General features: G+C 34.6%; 1 protein-coding gene across 1 annotated transcript; it reads left to right on the top strand.

Moving 5' to 3' along the window:
• Positions 1-7,712: 7,712 nt before the first annotated feature.
• LOC110906613 (mannose/glucose-specific lectin-like) lies at positions 7,713-8,913 on the top strand. Its single transcript, XM_022151720.2, has 3 exons — positions 7,713-7,961; positions 8,044-8,484; positions 8,562-8,913. Exons 1-3 carry the CDS (start codon positions 7,713-7,715, stop codon positions 8,814-8,816), a joined length of 945 nt encoding a protein of 314 aa, XP_022007412.1. The 3' UTR covers positions 8,817-8,913.
• Positions 8,914-12,948: the final 4,035 nt, after the last annotated feature.

Here is a 12,948-nt window from a genome sequence, read left to right as displayed (position 1 = left end):
ACGTTATACGATACGATATCACACTTATAGGCTTATAAGAGGTCAATACGTGACCTATACTACCCCTATACGATACGATATCACACTTATAGGCTTATACGAAGTCAATACGTGACCTATACGACGCTATACGATACGATATCACACTTATAGGCTTATACGAGGTCAATACGTGACCTATACTACGTTATACGATACGATATCACACTTATAGGCTTATACGAGGTCAATACGTGACCTATACGACGCTATACGATACGATATCACACTTATAGGCCTAAACGAAGTCAATACGGGACCTAATATTTGTATTATTTTTAATTCTTATAATTCATAATATTTGTATTATTTTTAATAATATTGTTTTTTTATAAATAAACATGGAAATACCCCAAAATACACACAATTAATTTACTTTTTTTTATAAATAAACAAAGAAATACACAATAAAAAATACAAAAATGGAGCTTTATATACGCTCCTTAGAGGTCCCTACGCAGCGTATGAGACAAAAATGACACAACTACCCTTGTATTTGGCTTCGTATAGCCTCATAATAAGGGTATAAAAGAGATTTTCAGACCTTTATACACGCTCCTTAGAGGTCAATACGCAGCGTATTTAAACAGTAAGGGTTAAAAAGATAATTTAACCACATGTTTGGGGTTAAAAATAAAAACTACCCTTTATATACGCTGCGTATTGACCTATACGCAGCGTATATAAAGGTATTAAAATGTCTTTTATACCCTTGTTTTGAGGCTGTACGAAGCCAAATACAAGGGTAGTTGTGTCATTTTTGTCTCATACACTGCGTAGGGACCTCTAAGGAGCGCATATAAAGCTCCATTTTTTTAGTTTTTTTATTGTGTATTCCTTTGTTTATTTATAAAAAAAAGAAAATTATTTATTAAAAAACACAAATATTGGTAAATAATACAAATATAAATTATAAAAATAAACAATAATATAAATATTATGAATTATAAAAATTAAAAAAGAAAACTATTTATAAGAAAAACAATATTATTGGTAAATAATACAAATATATTGTTTTGTTATCGTTTAAATTAAATTATCGTATTCCTTTGTTTATTTATAAAAAAAAAGAAAATTATTTATAAAAAAAAACAATATTATTCGTAAATAATACAAATATATTATATTGTTTTCGTTTAAATTAAATTATCTTATCGCATTGCATCGTATCGTATCGTGTGGTATTGCATATATGGTATCGTATAGTGTATAGTATATAAGTCTCGTATAGAGGCCTATACGGGTGTTATTGTATAGTATAGTATCGTATCGTATAGTGTAGTATAAGTCTCGTATAGGTTTCCTATAGGTCTTGTATATGCATATAGGATTAGACGGAACCTAAACCACACCTATACGATACGATATCACACTTATAGGCTTATACGAGGTTAATACATGACCTAAACCACATCTATACGATACGATATCACACTTATAGGCTTATACGAGGTCAATACGTGACCTATACTACGTTATATGAAACGATATCACACTTATAGGCTTATACGAGGTCAATACCTGACCTATATGCCGCTATGCGATACGATATCACACTTATAGGCTTATACGAGGTCAATACGTGACCTATACAACGCTATATGGTACGATATCACACTTACAGGCTTATACAAGAACAATACGTGACCTATACTATGTTATACGATACGATATCACACTTATAGGCTTATACGAGGTCAATACGTGACCTATACTACCCCTATACGATACGATATCACACTTATAGGCTTATACGAAGTCAATACGTGACCTATACGACGCTATACGATACGATATCACACTTATAGGCTTATACGAGGTCAATACGTGACCTATACTACGTTATACGATACGATATCACACTTATAGGCTTATACGAGGTCAATACGTGACCTATACTACACCTATACGATACGATATCACACTTAAAGGCTTATACGAGGTCAATACGTGACCTATACGACGCTATACGATACGATATCACACTTATAGGATTATACGAGGTCAATACGTGACCTATACTACGTTATATGAAACGATGTCACACTTATAGGCTTATACGAGGTCAATACCTGACCTATACGCTGCTATACGATACGATATCACACTTATAGGCTTATACGAGGTCAATACGTGACCTATACAACGCTATATGATACGATATCACACTTATAGGCTTATACAAGAACAATACGTGACCTATACTACGTTATACGATACGATATCACACTTATAGGCTTATACGGGGTCAATACGTGACCTATACTACCCCTATACGATACGATATCACACTTATAGGCTTATACGAAGTCAATACATGACCTATACGACGCTATACGATACGATATCACACTTATAGGCTTATACGAGGTCAATACGTGACCTATACTACGTTATACGATACGATATCACACTTATAGGCTTATACGAGGTCAATACGTGACCTATACTACCCCTATACGATACGATATCACACTTATAGGCTTATACGAGGTCAATACGTGACCTATACGACGTTATACGATACGATATCACACTTATAGGCTTATACGAAGTCAATACGGGACCTAATATTTGTATTATTTTTAATTCTTATAATTCATAATATTTGTATTATTTTTAATAATATTGTTTTTTTTATAAATAAACATGGAAATACCCCAAAATACACACAATTAATTTACTTTTTTTATAAATAAACAAAGAAATACACAATAAAAAATACAAAAATGGAGCTTTATATACGCTCCTTAGAGGTCCCTACGCAGCGTATGAGACAAAAATGACACAACTACCCTTGTATTTGGCTTCGTATAGCCTCAAAATAAGGGTATAAAAGACATTTTGAGACCTTTATATACGCTCCTTAGAGGTCAATACACAGCGTATTTAAACAGTAAGGGTTAAAAAGATAATTTAACCACATGTTTGGGGTTGAAAATAAAAACTACCCTTTATATACGCTGCGTATTGACCGATACGCAGCGTATATAAAGGTATGAAAATGTCTTTTATACCCTTGTTTTGAGGCTATACGAAGCCAAATACAAGGGTAGTTGTGTCATTTTTGTCTCATACGCTTCGTAGGGACCTCTAAGGAGCGTATATAAAGCTCCATTTTTGTATTTTTTTTTATTGTGTATTCCTTTGTTTATTTATAAAAAAAGAAAATTGTTTATAATAAAACACAATTATTGGTAAATAATACAAATATAAATTATAAAAATAAACAATAATATAAATATTATGAATTATAAAAATTAAAAAAGAAAACTATTTATAAAAAAACAATATTATTGGTAAATAATACAAATATATTGTTTTGTTATCGTTTAAATTAAATCATCGTATTCCTTTATTTATAAAAAAAAAGAAAATTATTTATAAAAAAACAATATTATTCGTAAATAATACAAATATATTATATTGTTATCGTTTAAATTAAATTATCTTATCGCATTGCATCGTATCGTATGGTGTGGTATTGCATATATGGTATCGTATAGTGTATAGTATATAAGTCTCGTATAGAGGCCTATACGGGTGTTATTGTATAGTATAGTATCGTATCGTATAGTGTAGTATAAGTCTCGTATAGGTTTCCTATAGGTCTTGTATATGCATATAGGATTAGACGGAACCTAAACCACACCTATACGATACGATATCACACTTATAGGCATATACGAGGTTAATACATGACCTAAACCACACCTATACGATACGATATCACACTTATAGGCTTATACGAAGTCAATACGTGACCTAAACCACACCTATTCGATACGATATCACACTTATAGGCTTATACGAGGTCAATACGTGACCTATACTACGTTATATGAAACGATATCACACTTATAGGCTTATACGAGGTTAATACCTGACCTATACGCCGCTATACGATACCATATCACACTTATAGGCTTATACGAGGTCAATACGTGACCTATACAACGCTATATGATACGATATCACACTTATAGGCTTATACAAGAACAATACGTGACCTATACTACGTTATACAATACGATATCACACTTATAGGCTTATACGAGGTCAATACGTGACCTATACTACCCCTATACGATACGATATCACACTTATAGGCTTATACCAAGTCAATACGTGACCTATATGACGCTATACGATACGATATCACACTTATAGGCTTATACGAGGTCAATACGTGACCTATACTACGTTATACGATACGATATCACACTTATAGGCTTATACGAGGTCAATACGTGACCTATACTACACCTATACGATACGATATCACACTTATAGGCTTATACGAGGTCAATACGTGACCTATACGATGCTATACGATACGATATCACACTTATAGGCTTATTCGAGGTCAATACGTGACCTATACTACGTTATATGAAACGATATCACACTTATAGGCTTATACGAGGTCAATACCTGACCTATACGCCGCTATATGATACGATATCACACTTATAGGCTTATACGAGGTCAATACGTGACCTATACAACGCTATATGATACGATATCACACTTATAGGCTTATACAAGAACAATACGTGACCTATACTACGTTATACGATACGATATCACACTTATAGGCTTATACGGGGTCAATACGTGACCTATACTACCCCTATACGATACGATATCACACTTATAGGCTTATACGAAGTCAATACGTGACCTATACGACGCTATACGATACGATATCACACTTATAGGCTTATACGAGGTCAATACGTGACCTATACTACGTTATACGATACGATATCACACTTATAGGCTTATACGAGGTCAATACGTGACCTATACTACACCTATACGATACGATATCACACTTATAGGCTTATACGAGGTCAATACGTGACCTATACGACGTTATACGATACGATATCACACTTATAGGCTTATACGAAGTCAATACGGGACCTAATATTTGTATTATTTTTAATTCTTATAATTCATAATATTTGTATTATTTTTAATAATATTGTTTTTTTTTATAAATAAACATGGAAATACCCCAAAATACACACAATTAATTTACTTTTTTTTTATAAATAAACAAAGAAATACACAATAAAAAATACAAAAATGGAGCTTTATATACGCTCCTTAGAGGTCCCTACGCAGCGTATGAGACAAAAATGACACAACTACCCTTGTATTTGGCTTCGTATAGCCTCAAAATAAGGGTATAAAAGACATTTTTAGACCTTTATATACGCTCCTTAGAGGTCAATACGCAGCGTATTTAAACAGTAAGGGTTAAAAAGATAATTTAACCACATGTTTGGGGTTAAAAATAAAAACTACCCTTTATATACGCTGCGTATTGACCTATACGCAGCGTATATAAAGGTATGAAAATGTCTTTTATACCCTTGTTTTGAGGCTATACGAAGCCAAATACAAGGGTAGTTGTGTCATTTTTGTCTCATATGCTGCGTAGGGACCTCTAAGGAGCGTATATAAAGCTCCATTTTTGTATTTTTTATTGTGTATTCCTTTGTTTATTTATAAAAAAAAGAAAATTATTTATAAAAAAACACAATTATTGGTAAATAATACAAATATAAATTATAAAAATAAACAATAATATAAATATTATGAATTATAAAAATTAAAAAAGTAAACTATTTATAAAAAAAACAATATTATTGGTAAATAATACAAATATATGTTTTGTTATCGTTTAAATTAAATTATCGTATTCCTTTATTTATAAAAAAAAGAAAATTATTTATAAAAAAACAATATTATTCGTAAATAATACAAATATATTATTATGTTATCGTTTAAATTAAATTATTTTATCGCATTGCATCGTATCGTATCGTGTGGTATTGCATATATGGTATCGTATAGTGTATAGTATATAAGTCTCGTATAGAGGCCTATACGGGTGTTATTGTATAGTATAGTATCGTATCGTATAGTGTAGTATAAGTCTCGTATAGGTTTCCTATAGGTCTTGTATATGCGTATAGGATTAGACGGAACCTAAACCACACCTATACGATACGATATCACACTTATAGGCTTATACGAGGTTAATACATGACCTAAACCACACCTATACGATACGATATCACACTTATAGGCTTATACGAAGTCAATACGTGACCTAAACCACACCTATTCGATACGATATCACACTTATAGGCTTATACGAGGTCAATACGTGACCTATACTACGTTATATGAAACGATATCACACTTATAGCCTTATACGAGGTCAATACCTGACCTATACGCCGCTATACGATACGATATCACACTTATAGGCTTATACGAGGTCAATACGTGACCAATACAACGCTATATGATACGATATCACACTTATAGGCTTATACAAGAACAATACGTGACCTATACTACGTTATACGATACGATATCACACTTATAGGCTTATACGAGGTCAATACGTGACCTATACTACCCCTATACGATACGATATCACACTTATAGGCTTATACGAAGTCAATACGTGACCTATACGACGCTATACGATACGATATCACACTTATAGGCTTATACGAGGTCAATACGTGACCTATACTACGTTATACGATACGATATCACACTAATAGGCTTATACGAGGTCAATACGTGACCTATACTACACCTATACGATACGATATCACACTTTTAGGCTTATACGAGTTCAATACGTGACCTATACGACGCTATACGACACGATATCACACTTATAGGCTTATACGAAGTCAATACGGGACCTAATATTTGTATTATTTTTAATTCTTATAATTCATAATATTTGTATTATTTTTAATAATATTGTTTTTTTATAAATAAACATGGAAATACCCCAAAATACACACAATTAATTTACTTTTTTTTTATATATAAACAAAGAAATACATAATAAAAAATACAAAAATGGAGCTTTATATACGCTCCTTAGAGGTCCCTACGCAGCGTATGAGACAAAAATGACACAACTACCCTTGTATTTGGCTTCGTATAGCCTCAAAATAAGGGTATAAAAGACATTTTCAGACCTTTATATACGCTCCTTAGAGGTCAATACGCAGCGTATTTAAAATTTGTGAAAAAATGATCCCTCAAATCTACCAAAATGACCCAAAAAAATCCAATGGTTTATATACGCTGCGTATAGACCTATACGCAGCGTATATAAACCTTGTTTTCTGTGCAATGATTGCTGATAAGGCTCTGAAATCCATGGTTTATATACGCTTAGTATAGCTCTATACGCAGCGTATTGAGGTAACCCTATACGCTGCGTATTGACCAATACGCAGCGTATTGAGGTAACCCTATACGCTGCGTATTGACCAATACGCAGCGTATGTAAACCCTAAGTGTGCAGATAGGCAAACTGGGTGTGCAGATAGTTAGGGCCATATAAAAAGGTAATGGCATTGAACATGTGAGCTAAAAGACCTTTTTTTAATTAAAAGCAGACAAGGGGGGAGTAAGTAATACATCCTCTGTGAATAATTTACTAGATGGTAGGTACCAGTGTTTGCATATAAATGCACGGGACCTTATGCCAGCTTCTTCCACATCAAGACACAGATCAAAAGAAGGGCTAAAAAGGTATGACTAATTAGCCAAATACATGTTATATTTATGTTAAGTTCTGAATCTCTCTCTCTCTCTCTCTCTCTTTGATACAATACAGTATGGCAGGAGTACTAAACATCAAGAAAAGAGCGGGATTTATTCCAGTAGGACTTTGGGGAAGACAAAGCAGAGATCCTCAGAATGAGTGGTCTTTTGAACTTGATCAAGGCCAGAGGCTGAAAAAGATAACCATTGATCATGGTGATGATGTGATATACTCTCTCATGTTCACCACTGAAGCTGCTGGAGGTGTAGTGAACACTTCTAACAAATTTGGTGGTTGGAATGGTGGACAAACAGTTTCGGAGGTGAACGCATATATCTTAACTTAATCAACGCGCACACACACCACTTTAAGAAACGTAATAATATACCTTCTTGTTGGCACAGGTGACACTTGACTCGGACGAGGAAATAGTTGGAATTAAAGGAAGCGTTGGTACTAAAGCTCCTTATACAATAATTTCTTCACTCTCTTTTGTAACGAACAAGACCACCCATGGACCTTTTGGTGGAGCAACCAGTTCTGAGTTCTCCTTACCTTGGGAGAATGGCTCGTTAGTCGGGTTTTACGGCCTTGCTGGCTATTATATTGATGGCATTGGTGTCTATTTGAGACAAATCTTGAAGATCGGAACATGGGGAAAAACTCTTCCTGCAGGTCCGCAAAATAATTGGTCTTTCAAACTTGAGCCAACTTATCACTTGACGAAGATAACCATTGATCATGGCGATCTCATATACTCTCTGATGTTCACCGCACAATACGGAGACTTAACATACACTTCTGAAAAGATGGGTGGTTGGAATGGTGGAGAAAATGTTTATGAAGTAAAAACTTAAACAAGTTAACACAAACGATGCATGCATCATAATGTTTTTAAATCTAATCTTTCATAATTGATCAGATTACATTCGAAGGGGACGAAGAAATTAATGGCATTAGTGGGACAATTGCATTGTCAAGGGGAACTTATGCGGGTCTCACAGTAGTTTCGTCAATATCATTCACGACCAATAAAAAAACCCATGGGCCATTTGGTGACGTAAGAGGGACGCCTTTTACAGTACCATGGAATGCGGGTTCATTCGCTGGATTTTACGGCCTTGCGGGTTATTATATTGATAGCATTGGTGTTTATTTGAAGGCTACAAACTACTGATGAAGCAGGTGGCGGTTAGTAGACGTTTGAAGAAGCTAGCTGGTTCAAGTTGTGCTGAGTAATCTGGGATTGCAACTCTTTAGCCATTTGTTCAGAAAATAAATGAAGTTTGTTATGTCTTTTCTATTTACCAATATGTTTCCCTTTATGGTTTTGTGTTTAACTTGTTTTCTGTTTAACTTGTGATGAATAAAAGTGAGACTTGTTCCAGCATTTGGCAAGTGTATCTGTTCGTAAACCCTGATATTCCAAAACAAAGAACTATGATAGGAACCCTGGATCTCTCGTCTCGTTTTTTTTTCTTAATATTAACTTGTGACTCAAAATGTGATGAACGTAGGCGATCAGTTAACTTGTGTCTCATTTTTTTATTAAAGATCTTTTAATTATAAGAACCATAAACATATACACATAGAATTTTCTTTTTTACACAAATGCATCCTTACTTAAAAAAATATAAAGCGTCCAGACACTTGTAATAATGTGATGAACGTAGGGAATCGGTTTTTGTTCTACATAGCGATTAAAATTATTAGAGTACAAAATGTGAATTTAGGTGGTACCATATTGTGTTTGTTTGTTTGTAAATTGAGTTTTGTGACTAAATGGATTGAATATGCAACACAATTAAGGATCGCTATTGAAATTACATATACTTATTTACAAATTCTACTCATATATACATTTATTTACAAATTCTACTCATATAGTACCCATGCCGTCTATAACACACCATTTACAACATTTGATCTATCTCTATTCTCTTTATATTGGTTGGTTGTTTTCTATCCTTTTTTAAAACATAGATTATACAATTTTAAATACTTAAACTTCTCTATTTATTGAAAAATTTGTTTTTTTTAATTTATTTATAGAGAGTTACAAAAATCTTGAATCAAACTAATTCTTGTTAATAACAATCAAATATAAATTTTATTGTTCTAAAATAAACGTTTAACATTGATATCATTAAGAAATGTGATGTTGACGGTTTCCGACCGCTGGAAAATGGTGTGTGGTTAATAAATGTGATGGTTGTTGAAGATGCTTTGAGTAAACAATGGAGTGGTGTTTTTTGACCACGGTTAAAATGGTGAATGACGACGGTGACAGTAAAAGGTGCCGACGGTGGTGGTAACTTTGAGGTGATTCGAAACTGCTATGGAGATGATTGTGATAGTAGTTGGGTCTGGTTGATGGTTGGTGGTTGTTAGCTGTAGTTAAGGGTGGTTTGGTTTCGAGTAGTACACTGCGGAGTTTGAGGTATACTCGGGTGGAGGCGGAGAAGGAGACGGGTAAAGCAACGGGTCAACCGAGGTCAGTGGGTCAGATTCGGGCGACATGACGGAGGACTCGAACAATAGAACTAACTAAATAGTTAAATATTTATTATTTTGTTAGTTACCGAATATATTGTTTGTGTACCACGCACGGGATTGATGAACTTCACTAAAGAACCGATACAATATATATCTAGGGATGTATTAAGATAATGGTGATGTTTAGAAATTGACACTTGACATTTTAATACGAATACAACTACGATAGGGACCATGATCTCTCGTCTCATTTTTTTCTTAATATTAACTTATGTCTCAAATTAAGTTTAGATAACTCCTTATATCGCATGGTTTATTGGTTTTTCACATTTTGATTCCAGTCAGCTGAAAGGAGGTATAATTCTACTTGTTTTATAAAAAGTTTCGTGTTCGGATATCTAGTAAATCACGTTTTTTGAAACGTTATCAATTTGTTTTACGAGTTACAATGTGTCGTCGAAAGTAAATATACACTTATATTTATTTTTATAAAAGTCCCTTGAATCCGATTGGTTTTGTTTTTACAATAAAACATGTTTGGTTTTTACGGATTTTTACGAAAAATGGGTAAAGTTTCCTCTGTTTTTTGGACGATTCCGACGACAACACAGGTTGTCGATATAATTTTCAAAACGCAACAATAATTGAAACAATATATATGTCTATCTATATACGAGTTATATAAACATGATTAATATATGATTTCATAATTTGGTTCTGTTTAAGCTCGTTTTCACGGGAATAATAACAATTATATAAACAACGTAAATTAATAATCTTGTCGTTAAACTTTTACCAATCTTCGTGCCGTCCCACTGACTGGTTTGACTGAGTTTACCGGTTGACCGAGTTGACTCATGTTGACTGAGTTGACCGGGTATGACCTGGGTTAACCAAGTTGACTCGGTTTGACCCGAAACCAAATCTGACCCGTATTGAACCGTGTTGTCCCGAACCACCCCTGAGCTAACCGAACCCAAAACTATCGCAAATTTGACCTGTTATAGGACCCGATCCAAACTGAAGATGCGGACTTTTGACCGAGTTTGACTGAACCGAACGAAACTCCTTCCCTTTGCTCGTAAACTAAACCCAAAACCACCTAGCACCACCACTGTTTGACCCGACCGGAGCTCCGGCGACCACCACCGTCGTCGGGTGGTCACCACCACCACTACCATCTTTCACAATCAACAACAACATCGTCATCATCATCTGTTCAGATGCGAAGACGAAGAAAGAAAAAAAAAAAGAGCACACGCCACTTCCGCCGAGGGCGGCGTTCCTTTCCAGTGGAAAAAGGAGTTGCCACCATAGACGACGGCGAAACAGGCCGAATGGCAGCCGGCTGGAGGTACTCCGGTCACCGGTGTATCAAGAACGAGAACGAGAGAAGAAGAAATGGGCGGGGGGGGAGGGGGTAAATGGTTGTGGATGTATGTTTGTTTTAGAGATAGGGTTTAAAAAAAAGAAATGATGAAGATAGAAAGAGAGCAGTGTGTGCGTGAGTCTGGTTGGGAATAAAATGAAGGTAACAGGGTTTACAAGGCTTTAAATACTTAGGGTTTCCTTTGTGGACTTGTGCCCAAGGCCCGCAAGCCCTTTTCATGTGTTTTAAGTGGCCCGTCTGCACCTACGAACCCGTTTTCAAACCCGAACTTCATAGAACAACGAGAAACATTATTTTAGGGTCAATAGTATTTAAATTAGTGTCATTAAAACACGTTTGACGCGTTCGTCCGTCGGTTACGTTAAAATCGCGTAAAATGCGTCGTTTGTCGTTTTAATCCGTTTTCTGATCCAGTTTTGACTGCGGTTAATAAAATTCGATTACGGAGCTGAATTACTATTATATTTCAGTTTTTAAGGTATTACATGTTTCCGATGCTTTCGTTTGGTTGCCGGTGCGTTCCTTCAGTCCCGTTTTTCGTTTACGTTTGCGTTTTGTGACGTTTAAAAGCGCGATAAATTCGCAAAACCAAATTCATGTGTTAAAATTATACGTATAAAATTTGTGTTTGACGGCGTTGTTAGTATTTCGATCGATGTTAGTTGTTATTGTTTAACGTTTAGCAGATTTCACGCAAATCACCATTCGCGCACTATAAAGCCGGATGAACGTTCCTAGGCACTCAAGAAGCCTAGTTAAGTTAATTTACTAGTTAAAACACTACTAATTATTGTCTTAATGTGTAGGTCCCGATACGGATTGTCGGACAACTACGAGAACTTGTTTCGAATACCGTAACGAGTGCGGAATCCACGTTACGATACAAACCGAGCGAGAGATAAACATAACACAAAGATTCAACATTTAAATGGTTGTGTATTGATTCAACAGAGTTTATTATACAAGATGATACAAGAAATAAACACAATAATCTCTATCAAATACTCCTGTTCTCTCTCTTCTAAACTATTAATATATCATTCAATATATACTGACCCTCGACGAACCATCTATATGACGAAGATTATATGTGACGTAGATAGAATCTTCGTCACACACAAACAATTACGAAGGATAGGGTTCGCTGTCACACCCCGACCACGTTAAAAAAATAAACTGTGGCGGAAACGTCGAAGAGTGTCGTAACAGAATCATTGTTTCACAACACATGGATTGAAGTTTTGTTTTATTGAATTAAGTTTGTTACATTGTCTTGAATGTTAAAAACTAAACATGAACATTTTGTCCTTCATTGTTATTAAGTCACTAATGCCTCGTCCATTCCTATGTGAGCATGCATCAATATCATCATCAAACATCATCAACTAAGGTACCTGAAACATATGTGAAAATACGTCAGCAT

Source organism: Helianthus annuus, chromosome 14, assembly GCF_002127325.2.
Source record: "Helianthus annuus cultivar XRQ/B chromosome 14, HanXRQr2.0-SUNRISE, whole genome shotgun sequence".
NCBI lineage: Eukaryota > Viridiplantae > Streptophyta > Magnoliopsida > Asterales > Asteraceae > Helianthus > Helianthus annuus.
The sequence above is the reverse complement of the archived record's forward strand: the minus strand, read 5'-3'. Positions and strand labels throughout refer to the sequence as shown.